Source organism: Brassica rapa, chromosome A02 (assembly GCF_000309985.2).
Source record: "Brassica rapa cultivar Chiifu-401-42 chromosome A02, CAAS_Brap_v3.01, whole genome shotgun sequence".
NCBI classification, from domain to species: Eukaryota; Viridiplantae; Streptophyta; class Magnoliopsida; order Brassicales; family Brassicaceae; genus Brassica; species Brassica rapa.
The window spans coordinates 4,869,250-4,888,087 of NC_024796.2; the positions used below are offsets into that span (position 1 = coordinate 4,869,250).

Here is an 18,838-nt window from a genome sequence, read left to right on the forward strand (position 1 = left end):
ACATACATATATGTATGTCTATATGGATAGTAGTATTTAATTGTGGATATTTTAAAGTTACGAAAACCCAACCGAAAGGTTCTGCTTTTAAAAATTTTGGTTAAATTTTCCGTAACTTCAAGATTCCACAATTAAATAATTTTATTTATATATACACACACATCTTGTATATATGTTGTTAGAACTCCCTAATGGGAGTACTCTTAAGATATAAAACGATGTTAAGTACAAAATTACACAAACTACTTTTTGGAACCTACAGAATACTTGCGCATTCGGAACAATAGCAATAGATAACACATTAAAACACACTAACTACCCTCAAATGTGTTTATTTCTGGACCACTATTTCCGACCGTGTCTTAATTCTGCACTGTCGTCTGCATAAACTGTCAAAAGTTAGAATCTAAACTCTTTAAGTGACAAGAATAAGAAAAAGCGTATTTAGACAACCCAAAGTTTGAGACACGTTAAAACTATACACACACACACAAAACTTAAACTACAGACTACACAGAACTCAGGAATTTACTTGCAAAGGATCATGGGGCACCCAAAACAATCGTATCTCCCAAACCCGACCCGCGTTTTCCAAGAGCCGAGATGCTAAGAGAACGCTTCTTCATCTTCTCTTTACCCGACAAGCGTCTTGTGTTCCCATTCTCACACGTGAACAGCGATGCACATAGCTCAAGCGGCTCCACCAGCTGCTTGTTCGCAGCTGTACGAAGAAAAAGGTCTAAGTTCTGTACATATTTGTCATCTTTCGTCATCAGCTTGTGTTTTTTCTCAGACATTACCGCCACCGTATCTCGTGACTCTTCCTCGTTATCCGTCCAGTAACTTTTGTCTTCCATAGCAAGATCATCGTACTCCTCATCTGACTTTGTAGATTCCTCATCAACTGATCCCACCTTTAGAAAACCACCCCAACACTCTTTTAATTTTTTTTTTTTTTTTGGTCAAAGCACTCTTTTAATTTATGAAACAAAAAGACCATATGAAAATACTTTTACGGTTGTACCTCTTCATGGTCTTGCTTGTTATCATCGTCGTCATCGCTAAAATCTGTATCATGCTCATCAGGAGGATCGTCCTCACCTTCTTCATCGCTACCATGCACGGACTGCTCCTCCTTAAGCTGAAGGAAGAAGATTAACATATAAGATACAAGAAAAACAAAATAGAACTTCTATAAATTAATAAATTTTATCAAAATATAAAACAAACCGATAAAATAATAAAATAATATTTTTTTTAGAAAATCCTTGGTAAATATATAGTCTCATTAAAATTAATAATTTATTTATATTACAATATTAATTTATAGAGCTTTTCATGTACCTCTTTGGAAGTTCCTTCAGACATCCTAGGAGAACTGCAGCAAGAAGAGTAATGCCTACTTCCATTTTCCCCCAAGTCAGCTCTAGAATCATAATCTACACTCCCAGCACGGCTCGTGGCTCCATCACTAGGCCAAGCACTAATCCCAAACAAACCAAACTGAAGATTCACCGGTTCAGCTTTCTGCAAGTATCCATAAACCGGATGCACCATTCCATTCCCCTCCATCGTCTCATCAACCTTACCACCAAGAGGCCAAGTCCTTGAGAAAGTTCCATCGGTGTTGAGAAGAGCCATTAGATGCCTAGAAGAGCCTTGTCTTTGAATCAGCTGAAACATTCCTTTGGAACTCAACGAGTTAGCTGTACACTGGTTCCTGTACTCGTCGTCGATCACAGAGACGGTATTCGTGGTGGCATCATAGAGCTGCTCTCCTGCTTCACGCCTACGTAAGCAGGAGAAGACCGTGGCGTGGATGGCAGCCACACTTTTGTCGACGTTGGTGTTGTTTATCTTGGGGACGAGATGTTTGTCAGCTCGTTTACAGAGGTAGTCCTGTATTGTTCTGATGTTGCGTATGTATTTGACGTACTTGTTTTTCTCTGGGTCTAGGGTCATGTACTTGGCTCTGACTGCAAACCGTTCCAAGTGTTTCTCCTCGTTCGAGATGTAAACCATGAAAGGAACAATCGACGGATGCTTCTTCATCAGTCCCATCTGCATGAGGAAGATGGTTATAACTAAACTCTCAAAATAGAAATGTGTCTAGTGTTACATCTTGAAATGTCTTAAATCTCAGTGCACCAGTAAAAGCCCAACATTCGTCGGGGCTGATATAAATAAAGGTCTAAGTGATTGTAAAGTGATTCATTAACATAATAATATACAAACTCTAAACGGATATTTGTCTTTGTTTTCTTCAATTTTTGATTCGTGTTTGTTCACAACATCTAAAGAGTGGGGCTTACCACAAAGTTAAGGCTTAGATGGACACCTTCAACAACCACAGACTCTTTCCTTTCTTCCCAAGCTGTAATGAGCCTATCGAGATTCTCAATCACCATCTCACTTTGAGCTTTGAATCCTTCTACAGCCATCTGCTTGTGACTTAACAAAGCTGCAACAGTGGTAGTGGTGGTTGGTTTGTCATCCTCAACTGTTGATTTTCCATAATTTTTTTTGGCTCTTCTTCTTTTGGCTTTTGATTCTGCGACTGCCACAGGGTCAAGGCACTCTCCCGCGTGGTAAGTTGAAGCCCACAGCAAAGGATCTTGCTTCTCATCAACGAAACTCCTCATCATGTGACGGATTGAGTCGGTCGAGACTACTGTTGTAATCCCCAGCCTGCTGCCCTGTAAACACAAAATGCAACACTGTAAGTAAAAGAGCAAAGCTTCTTATGTTTATTTAAAGCTCATCAGTGGTTGTAATTAAGAATACCAGAAGTGCGGAGAGTGTAGATTTGCCACAGCCACTAGTGCCGCATAGTAGAACAGTCACAGATTCTTTTCTTTCTCGAATCCTGCAGGAAACGATAGGAACTATTTAGATGATTTTCCACCACATATATGTATGTTTCTTGAGTTAAAGGTAAGAAGAGTTACTTGCAGGCCAGGATCAAGTCTGCTCTTTGGTCATGGCCGACGTACTTATATTCAGCGAGAGCGTGACAGACAACGTTAACGAATATTTCTCGTGGAACAACAACGGTTGTGCGCCTTTTATGCATCTCAAAGGGCTTACTTTTACTCTTGTCAACATCATCGGTAGTAGACGAAAAGCTAACCTTTTCTACACCAGCACAAGCTGAAGCAGCATCACACGTCTTGTCAAATACAGATTCTTTCCCGTGCGTGGGAGAAAGTATTAGGGTGCCTTCACTTCTTATTAACTCAAAAACCCTCCGGCTAATCTGACCACAAGCAACAAAAAAAAAAACAGAACTTGAGATTACAAACACCATAAAGCTTGAAACTTTAGTATTTTACTTTTAGACAAAACACAAAAGGGTACCTTTACAAGGTATCAAAGAGAGTCATGAAAAAGACTTTGAGCACACACACACACACACACTAATGAGTGCAACAAGAGAATACAATTAGACTACATGACACAAGTTTGGTAAAATAATAATAATTCTGGAGCTGTGAGTGCATTAACATCAATGAAAGAATAGACATTAGTAATGCCAAACTACGAAATTAAGACAAAAAAAAAACATGCTTTGATCTTTGTCTGAATCTAGACACATCACTATAAGTTTATAACAGAATGCAATTTATATGAAATTAAATCTCAAACCATTACACGACAAAAACAGAATCAGAATCCGAGGAAAGCGATGTTTTGTAGGAAACAAATTAAAAAAAAAAAAAAAGAATCTGTAAGAGAAAGAGAGAGAAGACCTTGAAGGCGTGACGGGCTTTGCAACCCATTAGCTGAAGAGTACTCTGCAAAACCGGACGCGTATACCGGAACGAATCTTTCCAATTCCCGGTTCCGTCTTCTTCCACAATCGCCGTCGTCGTATCAACATCATTGTCGTCGACCACCACTATGTACATCACCTTCGTCGTCTCCGCCATGTTTCCACAACAAAACCAGACTACAACTGATGATAAACCGATAACATGCAGCCTGCAGGAATGCGAATCCTTTTACTTAAAGGGTTAAGAAGCGGAGATCGTGATGAATATATCGACGTTATAAGGCGGAGAAGCAGAAGAAGATGTTGGGGCCATTTTGTGTCAGCTTCGTTCCAGTACAGCCTCCACGAGTCTCTCTTTAAAGGATCCACCTTCCTCTCTCTCTGTGTTTTTCATTACAGAGGATTTAAAGAATGTTTTCTTACTTGGCTTGTTGTTTGGTTCTTTTCTAGCTCGGACCGTATCTATATATTTTCCTTACAAATGTTATTATTAACTTTGTTTTAATCAAATTGCACCCAACTAGATCTCCAATCCGCATCGGGTTCCTACTTTTTATTACAATTCAAGTTCAGTTTAATTTTAAGTTAGATCCCTACTTCAGAATTCACATACCAAGTCAACACGTGTTAGGTAAATCTTTTGATTTTAAATTTGTCATTTTTGGTTTCTCTATGGTTAGAACATTTATTTTAAAATTTTCTATAACCAAGTCTTCAGCCGACCTCGTTTGATCCGGTCTTTGTCAACATTTAATTAGGATCCAATTTTCAGTAGTAAATGTAGTAATATGTTGAAGCAAATAGACAAAAAAAAACTAGTATACTACTAGTAGTTTTACTATAGGTTTTAGAATCTATGGTCTCAGTTTTCCTGTAAAAGAAAAATTCAAATCAAGATTTTCGTGTTCCAACTTACAAAGGTGAATAATCTGTTTTGACAAAATTTATATTACTTATTTTGTTTGAAATGAACGGATCATATGTATGACCCAATTTCTGCAAAACCTTTTTTTGGCAAAATATCAAAAGCATTATCAAAATGGTGGGTTTCTTAAGGATATTTTTCTTCATTCTAAGATCCAGAAAATACTGAAACACTACCTAACCATAGTAGGATGACCACACACAAATATATACGTAAATAAACACAAAATTGATAAGTAACCAGAAATCGTTTTCTGTTTTTATTGTAACTTAAAACAAATTTGTACTGTACAAAATTATTGATTTTGTAAACGAAATTGTAAGACTACCCAAAGAAACTCATCCTATAATTAAATTTATATTTTCACCTATGTTTGCTTTCAATTCATTGTCCAAAACCATTTGATTTCCAAAACCAAAACGAACTTAACTGAATATTCAGTCACATGTATCTTTCATCTAATGAAAAACTTAACGGTAAGTCTTCCTGGGACAATCATTCCTTCCCTGAAATGACGACAGTCACCCTCATCTCCGTCATAAATCACGTGTTCAACCAACGCGTTGCAGCACTATCAAAGGGTGGTTTTAGGAAAACCAACCGGAAATTTTAATGGGCCTTCTTGATCGCATTCAAAGGCCAACATGTGGAGCCAGAAACGATGATCAAGCAGGGGTAACATTGTAATTATCACGTGAGAACAAAGGTAAAGCAGCTGACTGTGTGAAAAGGACAGGAAGAATGGGCCCATATCGGGTCAGAGTACAGACGTTACATCCATGAAGGTGTTACTAACAGCCATCACTGGACCCTGTCAACTATTTTCTTATTTGTTCTTTTTCTTTCCTTTGTAACGGAGCTCCATAGTTTCCTGCAGACCAGGGTTTAATATATTCGTCTCAAACATTGTATAGGTTGGAGGAATCTGAATTCGGTACCTATGATTTGTTGTATTGCCTAATACCACTTTTGATAAAGTATGCGATGGTAATTTCACCGTATTTTAGTATAGATTGTACTTTCGTTCTATAAATCACATAATTCATGCTTTATGCTCCTCATAATGCTCTTCTGAAATAATTCAATATTCATCTCCATAATATATTTGCATTGCTAAAAAGCTTTTTGAATTTTTTTAAAAATAATTAAATAGCTTCATTGGTTTCATTTTATGCGGAAAAGGAACCTATATTCCCACAAAAAGTCTATACAATTATTGTTGTTGCGAATTTTATGTACTGAAGTTCATATAGGAAAATAATTTCTAACTTCTTGAACATCTTTTTTCCTGGAACATAAGTTAAACCAATGGGATTCATCATTCAACCAATAGCAATTGGTTAGTCTTTATGGCCATTGGCCTATATATAACGGGTCTTCGTGGAGACCCACCACTAAGTTACAGGTTCAATAACAAGGAGAAATGCTTTATCTTTTGCATGTTGGAACATAAATATGATTTGCTATTCAATTTCTTGCAAAAGATCTTTTAAAGCGTTAGGTAGTAATTGAGTTCCAATCACTTTGAATACAAGTATACAACATGTCGGTTTGGATTTGTTGTTCTCAGCATTCATTTACGAATGGGAAGGGCCAACTAAGATTATTCTTGATTGTTACAGTAATCATGAGATTAAAGGTTAGCCCTGTGCTTTTAGAGGACGCTACGTTTGCGTCAAGGGATCAAAAACTGAAAATCAAAATAAACACAAATTGGTGGAAAATTAATTAAGCTGACGCTGCGATTACTTTGGTAAATTTTTCCGGTCTGTGACACTGTAAAAATAGCAGCAGTTAGAATGATCTCTGCGATTATTTTTGATAGGCAAAAGCACCGTTGCTGCCGGTGTTACTCTCCCGTTGCGTGAACAAGAAAACAGTTATAAATTTGGCCGCAATCTGACGCATAGTCTTCTAAAAGAACATGGCTGTTCAGATGTAATAAAGTTAACAGATGAAAATATTCAGTGCACGTGTAAGTCTATATTTTATAGATAGTCATGTAGAATGATTCAAATAAGAGTTACTATATATAAACTACAAACACTAGCTGCTTTGTGGACTCTATCTTGATCTTTTCTTTCCACTATGACTAACTTCAACGATCGTTTTTTTTTCTCCGTTGATTTTTTCCTCCTTTACTTGTTCTTTCTAATGTATACTATTATATTTATACAAAGTTGTATGTTTCAATACTCTAGTGCCAAAGAGGCTATCACATCTTGTAGAAAACCAAAGCGTCCAATCCAATGTCTCTCGGTTGATCGTGAGTCCGAATGGTAACGTACAGTCCACGTTTTAATAGTAATAAAATATGTAAAAAAAATTGTTACTATGAAAGATTACTGCGACGAGAGACTCTGAAAGATTGGACGCAGCCATTTACAACATCAGAAAAATATATTTTAGTTCTTTATTTTAATTATTGTAGTGTATTTTAAAATATAAAAAGACTAGTAGGTCTAGAATTGAATCATGTGTTTGTACTCTCTAACAAATTATGAGCTAGATCTTACCTTGTCTGTAAACTTAACTTATTCAATATTTTCGGTGTGATTTACGTACAACTGATAAGCAGCGAAGCAGTTTAACTTTTATGTATGAGAAGAAAGTACCATAATCTTAATAAATAAATAAATATATATATATATATATATTTGATTTGCAATATATATTTGCATGTGATGTGAGTGGGAATAGATTTAGCTAAGCAACCAAATAATAATATAACACCTACCATATCCAATTATACACACGAATCGGAGGTTTGACCCTGGCCTGAAATACATGCTGACCAAATTAATGTGTCTGATTTGACGGCGATGGCTTCTGTTGACTAGACAGACATTCCCAGCGATCCCGAGGAGGTCGATGGTTCGATACCCTCTAAGCTATATTTTTAGGTAGAGCGAAGAGGTTTGATCAGGGGAAAATATGCAATAAATAAATATATTCGTTCAACAAAAAAATAAAGATAAGTAGCCGAAAGTAAACTTCTTCATTTCAGTGTATTTTTTTTCTTCTAAAATACTACTCTTCGGATTTTATAAATAGAAAATATGAAAATATACCGACTCTTAGGGCATCTGCATCAGTGAACTACATGGAAGAGGTTCACAAAGTATTTTTTTTTTTCTGTTTGATTTTTGTTTAAAAAAAAAAATTAATTAATCGGAATAATCACGGGCCGCCACATACCGTGGGACCCGCGCTACAGTGATGATCCGGGTTCAGTGCAGTGACCTCGCAGGAGACAGGTTCACTTCTTTTATTTATTTTAATATTTTTTTTTTGAAAACTGTGTGAACTCCAGTTATAAACTTTCAATACGCTTGCTCTTAATAATAGTTGGGAATATATATATTTAAGAAAAAAAATAGTGATGGATTTTTGTTAGAATTAATTAGACTATTAGTAATGGAATTATAGACTGAAGAACAATTAGTTGGCCTTAATTGATCTCAACTCTCAAGGGCCGGATAATTCATTTCACCACCTTAACTTGAGAAAGTGATAAGACTAACCTAAAGATATGCACTCTTGTTTTTCCTTTTTTTTACTCACATCTTCCTTATATATATCGTATGTGAATGTCGTTTTCATATCCTCTTTTGTCCATATCCATCGGGATGGAAACTTAGTCGAATCGTTTCTAACGCTTGAAAGAGAAGGTTGAAAAGACCAAATCAAAGTATAACCAGTTCTCTTGATTATTTAACTTTCTGAAGTTGTGTAAATTAGTATTGTTTCAGAACGGTCATTTTAAAGTTTTATTTAGAAGTGTTAAACTCTCTTCTATGTCTTTGATCATCTGCTCATTTCGCTTTCCTTTTAACAATTTTTTTCTTTTTTTTTACAGTTGAACTGTCCATTTAATGAAATATCTAAGAATCATAACATGAATCGATTACAAGAATAAGGGGTAAAAGACACAGACACCCTACATAAAGAGATATAGTCATCCTCCTCATCACCGCATCAATTCCATGAAGACAAAGCCATTCCACAAGCTATGCAACAGCATCGAAGGTAACAAGTTCCTTGACCTCGCGAATATCAATCCCAAAACCACTCCAAGGAACACCAACGGCAACATCCTCTGCACATTGAAATGCGCCAACGCAAAAGCAACAGAACTCACCAGAATCGCACACCAAACCGGCATGTACCTAGTCAGAGACGGCAGCAAGAACCCTCTGAACACTATCTCTTCCCAAACCGGTGCACAAACGGATACCACAACCGCATAAAGCGCCATCGCGACAGGGTCTCTTGCCATTATCGACTGCTCCACACTAGAGAGCGAGACAGGACTCGAGGTTGGTGGGAGTGGCAAGAGGTTCAGGTTTAATTGGGAGAGACGGTTAACGAAAGGGAACATGAAACAGCCTATGATGACGTCTAGCTGCCAGTTTCCTTTGAGGGTAAAGCGGAACCAATCACTTGCAAGTGGACGGAACATGGAGAGGCAACGATGGAGGATGGCAATCCCGGCTAGTCCTTCTGTTACATCGGTTATAAGACTGAACAAAGCTTGGCCTCTAAACGTGAGAGAGTCCTTGTGGAAACCTGATATATGAGCCATGAATGGGATCATCCATGATCCTATGAACCAGAAGGCGGCTACCCATAGTAGCATTACCTGAACAAGTTTAAGTTGGGGAACATGAGAGTTAATAGCAAGTTTAACTAAGGAATTAATCTGAGTGAAACTGAAAGCTTTGGTATTTAACTCATTTGTCATCACTAATTGTTTTTCATCTCCTACATGCACCACGGCAACTATAGTACTGTTAGCTCAAACTCAAAAGTTTACTTTCAAAAACTAAACCCAACTAATACAGGCTCAGAGGCAAGATGTAGTCCTATCCAGAGTTTCTAGTCAGGTATAGTAGCCGGCGTTAAAAGGTGCTACTTCTAAGTCATACGCAGACTCAATATCACTCATTCATATACAACTCCATCAAGTAAAGGTTCTAGTAGGAATGCTCTAGTGTAAAAGTGTGAACCCAAAATTGGCAACAAAAAAGAGGCATTAAGGTACCTGAACAATGGTCTCGGCAGTCCATGGTACCTTCCAACGAGTACCAATGCCCTTCAAAACTGCATCTGCAGCCTGAAACCCCAACGAAACAAAAGTTTACTTCAAACCCAATAATAATAATGTTATGAACACAAGACCTTTTTCAGAGTCGCCTTAATTTGCATTATCCCATAAATTTCAATAAAACCAAGGCGTAAGAGTTTCCAAATGATAAGAAATCTCAAACTCCTTTGTTGAGAAAGACTAGTAAACAAAGATCGAGTGGATGATGATGAAACATAAGAGTTTAGTGCGAAAGATGAGATTTTGCTGCAACCCTATTCTCTTGTTCAGTAACTTGAGGCGATGCTTACCTTTTGGAGAGTTGTGTTCCAAGGTTTTTGATCAGTACATGGCTGCTGAACATCTTGATCTGGCTTCTTAACTACTTCCTCCGGCTCTGGATTCTCGGGAGCAGAATCCTCATTTCTGAAGCACTGAATCTTCCATTTCTGCACAATATATCACATCCAAGTTTTGATACAGTGCTACTGTACTCTAAGATTCCAAAATTTCATCATAATTCAAAGCCAATCCGGTAAATTAATTGAAAAGGAAGAAGAAGGAGAAGAGGCGTACGTGCTTGGTGGACTTGGAAGGGGAAGCAGTGAGAGGAGAAACGTGGGTGAGAGCAGGGGAGACTAGAACTCGACGAGGAAGCCTAAACTTGGAGCGCGAGATGGAGAGAGCTGGGCGGTGGCAGAGGAGAGACGAAGAAGAGCATGGTGAGGTCAACATGGGAGAATCTCAGGAGACCCCCTGCTTATTGATTTCGCACAAGTGAGAGGAGCTAATAAGACTTTCTCCTCAGTTTCATCAGAGGAGAGAGAGATAGAAATCCAAATTAGGGTTTGGGAGATTTGGGGATTTCTTCGTGACGAAAGGAGGACGAAACCAATTTTGGGTGTGGTTGAACGCAAACAAAAAGAGAAGGGTCAATTTGGTAATTTTCTTGTTTCGTAGACGGAAAAGAAAAAGCTTAATACTCTCTCTTAGTTAGAGTCTTTCACTCCTTGTTAAGAAGAAAGAGTTTTGAGCTTTTAGACTCATGGAGGATGTTTCTATCTTATTAAAGACGTTTTGACCTTTTAAGCAAATCTTTGCTGCTTTTCTACAAAAGCTGATACATTTCACTCGAGTTTGTATCTTCAGTGCGTACTCTACTTACAGAATCTGTATGTGCTGCGGATCTTCTAGTCTTGATCGGACTCTCCTCTCCTCCAGATGCTTCTTACAAGATGAAGATGAGCATTTTACTCTTCTACTGCCACCAGTACAAACGACAACAAAACTGTATATGTAATCTTTCTCATGTTGTAATGCTTCCCAGTGGTTCTGTATTTTTTTCATGTTTGCTATCGCTTCCGTTTTATAACTCAAGAATGTAGAAGTGTACATAAGAAAGACTTGCAAGAACTTCCATTACTTTCTTGGCTTATAAGCTAATAACTTGTTTTCCTCTCATCATCTAGAAATTTCATATTTTAAAAAAGAAATAAAAGCGGAAAACTGATGATCTTATTTCCAAATGAGATCACCCATGAACTTAAGTGCTGGCACCCCTCTTATCTCTGCATCTAGCAATGGGGACTGGATCACTTTCAACCCTGAAAGTTCTGTATCCTTCTGAATAAGTCCGAGCACACGCGTTTGTTCCTGTAAAAATCAACAAACCATACAACATTAAAGGTTAATATATAATGGCCATGTCTACTGGAACTACCAAAAGCTGATACTGGATTCAAATCAAAAGTTTTGCTTGCACAGAGTTAACTTAAAGTTACCTTTCGTCTCACTGAGCAAAATTTGCAGTCGGATTGGGAATCAGGTAGAAGCTGATTAACAATAAGCCTCTGAACTGGTACATTCTCTTTTCTTAAAGATGCATGTAGCCTCGAAGACTCGTTTATTGCCATCACCTAAAAGAGTAAAGCTAAGTGTATCAGTAACCTTAATGAATCATATGAACAAGTAAGAGAGAATGGTGTTACCGTTGGGATGGTTACAATGACAAACTCAGTAGTGTCCACATCACGGAAAACATTTCGAACTTTCTCCATTCTCTCTTTCAGTTGGTCCAACTCATTGGACTGTTTAAACAAAATTGAATCATTAGAGCTCTAAAAGGTGAACAAGAGGTATTGGTTCAAACTGAATAACCTATATACTTACAGGTCCTTGTTCTTGTATCTCCTTTTTTTTGCCAAAGACAGACGTAAAGGCTGAAGCTGCAGCAGTGATCTTCTTCTTGAGCTGAAATGATCAAATCATTCATTTAGATACAAGTAAAGCTAAAAACATACCAAAACAGAATGCCCAAACCTTTGTTATTTTGCTAATGGATGAATCATAGAAGTCAGGAAGAGAAAGAAGCCGAAGAGTATGTCCCTGCAAGAAAACTATATGAATCAACAGAAGAATCCACCACGTGGAATGTACTTCAAACTTAGAATGTATATATATAAACTAACCGTGGGAGCAGTATCGAAAACTATACGTGTGAACCTACTGTATTCTGGTGACTCCACAAATTGAAGAACCTGTAAATAGATCTCACTATTTATAAAAGATCATCTTTTTCAAAATTAAGAAGGTAACAACATACGTGCCTTGGAAATAGCTGCTATTTCGTCAATACCAGGTGATGCAGCATTGAGCATATCTTCAAGATTCAAGTCTCCTAACTAACCAAAAAAAAATAGAAAACATTATCTTCAAGATAGTTACAGAATACAAATCCTGGAAGATCTTGAATACAAACCTCGCCGGCAAACATTCCTAGCCCCATGCTATCCATCATGTTTTTAACGCTCTTATCACCACCAGCCTGGCTTTTAATCTCTTCCTTCATTCTCTCCGGTGTTATCTGTTTTCAACAAAAACTCAGTAACATATGCTATGTATCAAGGAGTGTGTGTAAGTTCGTTAATGTTAATCACCTCGAGCGCTAGAAGTGGAGAATCAACACCTTGAACAGACTTTAACACTCCTCCCGACAAGTCCTGGATGCCACAAAAACGAAGAGATGAGCTTATAACTAAAGATATTGAGAGCCAAATCAGAAGGTGAGTGAGAGACCTGAGAGAAAGAATCACTCAAGGAGTGAGCAGGATCAGTTGAGACCACGATAGTGGGATGACCATGGCTAGCAAACTTAACCGCGAGAGAAGCAGCACAGCTTGTTTTCCCAACACCTCCCTTACCACCAAGAAGGTAATACTTTCGCTGATTTGCTGATACCATCTCATCAAAACGGGAAGCTCCTCCTTCAGCAAGAGTAGCCAATGATCTCTCTACAGAGTACACGCACAAAAGGGAGAAAGCAAATCTTAATGCCACGGATCAAACTGAAGCAAGGTGAGCCACATAACTAACTATTCACTATGTGATCAAACAGCAATCTATTTACAGATTCCATCACTAATCAGTAGAAGAAAGTTCTCATCTTAAAACTTCACAGAGAATCTAAAAGTCTGAAAATTTAACACATAGATAGAACATTTGTCTCTCAATTAACAAGTGAAGGACAGAGTCAGTAATCAAAGTCTGAAACTTTATCCCTAATCAGATCTGAAACCAGAGGGATTCTACTACGTGAATTCAAAAATGTTTGCTTTAACATATGGGTACCTGGAAAGAGTGTTCCGGAGAGTCTCCCACCGTGAATTTGGGAATCGAGGGAATTGAAACTCAGAGCTGGTCCGACCCGACGGAGAGAAACAGAGCGTGAAACACGATTCAGAAGAAGGGAGGCCGCCATTTAAGAAGAGAAACCGGTGAATGGCAGACTGTTCCGGAGGACGCCGAGAGAGTTAAAAGGCGGAGCAGGCGACTGGAGGAAGGAGGGTTTTAGCGAGGTTTTTAGGATATGATCCTTCACTTTTCAGAAAATTGCAAATTAAACCATTTTAATGTTGTTGACAAAAGAAACCCAGTTTAATGTTTTTTTAAACCCGGATGAACCCGCCGGTCGGACCAGATTTTATCATCAACGGCATTATTGGAAAACTAAACCAGTTACTAGTAATTAGTGTGGTCACATTAGTTGACATATAATGTTCAAAGACCAAATGTGACATTATTTTATCTCAGGACATTTTTGTTAGTAACTATACATTAAGTTGGAGAATAAATTAGAGATAGGGAACTTAATTATATTTTTTTTCTTTTTTTCTTGACTATGTATGTTGATGAAATAATTTAAATTTATTATTATGCTTTTTAGTGAAATCGATTTTAGATACACAGTCGTTCTAAATACTTATATCCTATATATATTAAAAGAGAAGCATTACAACATATTTTGTAGCCACATGTCATCACCACAATCATTCTTAGAATCCTTAGAAAAATATGTTGGTCCATATAAATATATAATAAGCTTTTTATTAAACTAACCATAAATTAATCATAAATGTTCTTCATTGTTTCCTTAAATAAAAATCACGGAATTACCTAATGTGGCTAAAGTATATATGACAATTAATGGTTTTGAATAATAAAGATTTGATAAAAATCAGTCTATTCTCTATAATTTTTAATTCATTTTAAAATAAATTAAACAACCACATTAACTATATAATAAAAATTTAGATTTTTTCGTATATGTTATAGTTTGAATTTAAAAAAACGAATATAAATGACTAAAATTGTTAAAAATCTCACACTGAAATTTTTGTGATCCATGGTTTAAAATTTATGTTATAACAAGATATAAATGATTATGAAATTACATAAGTAGGAAGTCTCATTTAATAAATATTATATATATGCATATTAATATTTTTTAAAAATAAATTATATACCATATAAAATACATAAGTATTTTAATTTCGAATTTAATTTGAAATTTTTTGATAAACATTTTGAACAATTATTGACAACTTAATATTTAGATTTTAAACTTTGTATTGAATGTTTTTAAAATTATAAATTACTAAAACTATTAAACATCCCATAAAGTTTTTATTGTTATCATTGATTTAAAATTTTTGTTATAAAGAAATACAAACGATCAAAAATAATATGAGTATAAAATATTTTTTAACAGATGTCAATATTAAAAATGTACTATATATCTATGTTAATATCATTTAAACTTAATTTTATAACATATAAAATAGAAAACAAGTGTTTGTCTGGATAAATAAAATTTATTTAAGTATTTGTACCAATTTAATTATATACGTAATAGTTACTAAATTTTTAATTATTCAATATATATTATTATTTCATAATATTTAAAAAATATGTAATACTTAAAAATAATTTATAAGTAATATTTATTCCGCGCAAGGCGCGTATCTTAACCTAGTTAACTGTTGTTTTAGAGTTTAATCTTGTTTCATTTTAAGTGTCGCTTTGTGTTTTTAATACATTTAATTGCTATTTTTCTAATTTTATCTTTATTCTCTTAGCTCATTAATTAATATAATCAAATAAATTCATGTATTCATTGTTGACACATGCTATATTAATATTAACAAAAGCTAAGATTATATATATAAATATACGTACTCCTCTACTTTATTTAACAACAATTACGTGCTCCTGTACAAAAACTAAAAAAACATGGATTCTGTTTTTTCATTTAAAAGTTAATGTAGTATGTACAAACTGGTTTCTGTAGTTTATAAGAAAACTCTTTTGCTAAAATCTTGATTGGCTATAGGAAGAATTTTTGTTTCCCTTATTTTTAAGAAATCAATTTTTAAAAATCTTGATTGGATAAAAAGTGGTTTTTCAAAAATCAAAAACTAAAAAGTAGTGTAACATCTAAAAACAATCAACTAATTTAAACTAGTGTAAAATCTAAAAACAATTAACCTCTCCATCTTTCCGCCGTTGTCACATACTGAAAAGGGGTTAACAACCAATTTCCAACTTCTGGTTTCTTGAGAAATCAATGGTGGATTGTTTTTAAAAATCAAAATCCCAAATCTTCTTCTTCATTTCCGGTGGTTGAGAAGATACCTTATGATTGAGTTTCAGTATATTTTAGCCATTTAAAATATATGTTAATTTTTTATTCGTTACATTTGTAAAAAAGTATTTTTAAATAAAAAGTTTGTATTACATTTTATATATGAATTATTGTTATACTGACATGTATATGCTTGATCATGATCATTTTACATCTTATGGCCATCTTACATTCTTTTTTTCTTTCTCAAGAACATGGATTATGACAACATGCATTACATCTTGTTATCTTCACTTCAAGTTCTATGAATTTCAAGTGCATTTCAACTTTTCATGCATTGCATCTTGTCATCTTCACTTCAAGTTCTATGGATTCCAAGTGCATTTCAACTTTTCAAGCTCTTGAGCTTGTCATCTTCACTTTTAAGTTAACAATTAAATGTTGATCTTGACCATTTTCGCTAATATGGATTCTCTGTCACGTTCAAACAATTAATAATTAAATGTTGATCTTGACCATTTTCGCTAATATTGACATTTTCTTATAAATAGGAGTAATGCTTTTTGACAATTAGAAGTAATGATTTTGACAATGTATTCGTGTTAGTAATTTTCGACATATTTTAGTGATATCCCCTATATATTATTTGAAAAGCATTATAACATTTTTTTGTAGCCACATGTCATCACTAGAATGATTCTTAGAATTTTTAGAAATATATTGGTCCATCTAAATATATAATAAGTTTTTTATTAAACTAACCATAAATACACTATTAATGTGCTTCATTATTTTCTTAAATAAAATCACGGAATTTCTTAATATGACTAAAGTATATATGACAATTAATGATTTTGAATAATAAAGATTTGATAAAAAATAAGTGTATCTTATATTATATTTGTTTAATTTTAAACTATAAAAATAAATTAAACAACCATAGTAACCTTATAATAAACATTTAAAAATTCTTTATATGTTATATTTGTGGTCTATGGTTTAAAATTTTTGTTATGACATGATACAAATGATTAAAAAATCATATAAGTTGAAGTATCATTTAATAAGTATTAAAAATAAAAGATATATATATATATATATATATATATATATATATATATATATATATATCATTTTAAATTAAACTTTATGCCATAAAAATATATAAATATCTTAATTTTTAATTTTACTTTGATCAATTTTTTGATAAAAAATTTGAAAATATATTGACAACTTAATTTTAAAAAATATTATAAATTACTTAACCTATTAATCCTACAGTGAAAATTTTGTTATCAGTAATTTTAATTTTTTACTATAACATATACAAATGATAAGAAAAATATATGAGCAAAAAACATTATTTCATAAATATTAATATTAAAATATACTATATATATGTTACTATCATTTAAATTTAATTATATACCATATCAAATAGAAAAAATATTTTTTGGATTAATAAAATTTATTTATATGTTTGCACCAATTTAATTATATAAGTAATAGTTAATGAATTTTTAATTATTCAATATATATTTATTATTTCATAATATGTTAGAAACATATAATATATGAAATAATTTTTATATATAATGTTTGTCCCGCGCAAGGCGCGGGTCTTAATCTAGTTGTAAACTAAAATGGTAAAACTAATATATCCTTAAACTCTAAGTTATATATTAGATGGGTGCGATCATACCATCTCTAATGCACTTGAGCGAGAATAATACTAGGAAGATTGATTTTTCGGGAAGTTTTCTTGTTGTACATCTTTTTATTTTAATTTAACATTTACATCAAAAAAAGTTATGTATTAGATTTGCTTTATTGACCAAAACTTTATCTTTGAATTCTAAAATCGTGTCATCATTTGACTAGACAGCATATTAGTGTACAAAAACTTTACATTACACTAAAGAACCCTACTAAGTATGGCCTGTAAAATGCCTAACATTCGGTATTCTAACCTTCTAAAATGATTATATTTATATAGTTTCATAAATCCAGAGATGCATAAGATAGATAAGATACATCTCGATTCATATCCATTGTTTTGTTATTTTGTAAATCTTATCGTTTTTATTTTCAAACTTTTTCGACAATGTTACATAAAAACATAAATTTTGGAATAATGATTAACGAACAAAGGGTGAGTAAAGGCAACACGTATCTTCGATAATATAATACCATATAAATACTTGTACTTTAAGAAGAGAAAATGATGTTTAGTTCAAAGAAAACGGCGGTGGTGTAAGCAAGAGAATTCGATGGAACATTCAGCGCAAACCAATGAGAAACTTTCGGCTTTGGTCTTTGACAAATTGACATGCTATCCAAAATCCATTTTTCATAGTATAATAACCGTATGGATTATCTCAAATCAAATCAATATAAAATACATATATGATAATGCACCTATAGTAACAAATTGTGATGTTCCAACTTATCAAAACTACTAAAAGAAGAAAACAAGACTTAGCTACAATGGTCTTCACCTCTTTTGATGATGAATATTAGGATTGGACATAAACTAAATAGTAAACCCCATAGCAAACTAAAGTGAACTTTTAAAAGATGATATTCAAGCAAGCAAAACTAAATCAGAGTAAAATATATGAAAGAGATATAAACTACATAAGCCAAATTCATATACTGACATAATCTTTTTGATAAATTCAACTCAAAATGATCTAAACGACAGTTAAGTTATTTGATATAGACTTCGTTTGGATTTTATAATGAGAATTTGTACTCCCTACACACCACTTTTCCTCTATTTGCACTCCATACCCTATATCCCTCTAATTTTCTTCCCCCAACATTACCATTTTCCCCCCCATTCAATGATATCCTACATTTGTTAGTATATTTAGCTAATTTACTCTTTTATAATTTATGTTCAACCCGAGTATGAATTGAATGTGATTTCTACAGAGATATAGTCTTTTGGCATTGATTTCATAAGTTTTTTAGAGGATAGACAATCTGATTTTCAAACTTATTATTTCGGATTTTGAAACAAAAGCACAGACGAATATATATATAGTAGGATTATAACTATATACTTTTATTTTACCAAAAAAAAAGTATATACTTTTATATACACAAATATGCGCGTGGAATTTTTAGAAA

At 34.0% G+C, this 18,838-nt stretch overlaps 3 protein-coding genes across 3 annotated transcripts; all 3 read right to left on the reverse strand.

Annotated features, from left to right (window-relative positions):
• Window positions 1–421: 421 nt before the first annotated feature.
• Window positions 422–8,262, reverse strand: LOC103851484 (P-loop NTPase domain-containing protein LPA1 homolog 1-like). Its single transcript, XM_009128335.3, has 7 exons — window positions 3,750–8,262; window positions 2,949–3,256; window positions 2,785–2,866; window positions 2,313–2,696; window positions 1,345–2,061; window positions 1,025–1,141; window positions 422–914 (listed from the first exon to the last, which is right to left on the reverse strand). Exons 1-7 carry the CDS (start codon window positions 3,927–3,929, stop codon window positions 543–545), a joined length of 2,160 nt encoding a protein of 719 aa, XP_009126583.1. The 5' UTR covers window positions 3,930–8,262; the 3' UTR covers window positions 422–542.
• Window positions 8,263–8,497: 235 nt separating this feature from the next.
• LOC103851485 lies at window positions 8,498–10,681 on the reverse strand. Its single transcript, XM_009128336.3, has 4 exons — window positions 10,360–10,681; window positions 10,095–10,232; window positions 9,742–9,813; window positions 8,498–9,339 (listed from the first exon to the last, which is right to left on the reverse strand). Exons 1-4 carry the CDS (start codon window positions 10,516–10,518, stop codon window positions 8,668–8,670), a joined length of 1,041 nt encoding a protein of 346 aa, XP_009126584.1. The 5' UTR covers window positions 10,519–10,681; the 3' UTR covers window positions 8,498–8,667.
• Window positions 10,682–11,171: 490 nt separating this feature from the next.
• Window positions 11,172–14,213, reverse strand: LOC103851486 (ATPase ARSA1). Its single transcript, XM_009128338.3, has 11 exons — window positions 13,411–14,213; window positions 12,859–13,073; window positions 12,720–12,782; window positions 12,542–12,646; window positions 12,390–12,464; window positions 12,252–12,320; window positions 12,103–12,168; window positions 11,953–12,033; window positions 11,772–11,870; window positions 11,565–11,699; window positions 11,172–11,436 (listed from the first exon to the last, which is right to left on the reverse strand). The coding sequence occupies exons 1-11, from the start codon at window positions 13,538–13,540 to the stop codon at window positions 11,299–11,301; spliced, it is 1,176 nt and encodes a 391-aa protein (XP_009126586.1). The 5' UTR covers window positions 13,541–14,213; the 3' UTR covers window positions 11,172–11,298.
• Window positions 14,214–18,838: the final 4,625 nt, after the last annotated feature.

Bases quoted from the DNA above. Each gene is read 5' to 3' on its own strand.
- LOC103851484 (XM_009128335.3), bottom strand. From the start codon at position 3,929: ATGGCGGAGACGACGAAGGTGATGTACATAGTGGTGGTCGACGACAAT. The intron at 2,697-2,784 runs GTATTCTTAATT...TTGTGTTTACAG, and splicing joins CTACACTCTCCGCACTTCTG to GGCAGCAGGCTGGGGATTAC. The intron at 2,062-2,312 runs GTAAGCCCCACT...TTCCTCATGCAG, and splicing joins ATCTAAGCCTTAACTTTGTG to ATGGGACTGATGAAGAAGCA.
- LOC103851485 (XM_009128336.3), bottom strand. From the start codon at position 10,518: ATGTTGACCTCACCATGCTCTTCTTCGTCTCTCCTCTGCCACCGCCCA. The intron at 9,814-10,094 runs GTAAGCATCGCC...TTGGGGTTTCAG, and splicing joins GGAACACAACTCTCCAAAAG to GCTGCAGATGCAGTTTTGAA. The intron at 9,340-9,741 runs GTACCTTAATGC...AAACTTGTTCAG, and splicing joins CTGCCGAGACCATTGTTCAG to GTAATGCTACTATGGGTAGC.
- LOC103851486 (XM_009128338.3), bottom strand. From the start codon at position 13,540: ATGGCGGCCTCCCTTCTTCTGAATCGTGTTTCACGCTCTGTTTCTCTC. The intron at 12,783-12,858 runs GTCTCTCACTCA...TGTGGCATCCAG, and splicing joins TGAGTGATTCTTTCTCTCAG to GACTTGTCGGGAGGAGTGTT. The intron at 12,321-12,389 runs GCACGTATGTTG...ATCTATTTACAG, and splicing joins AAATAGCAGCTATTTCCAAG to GTTCTTCAATTTGTGGAGTC.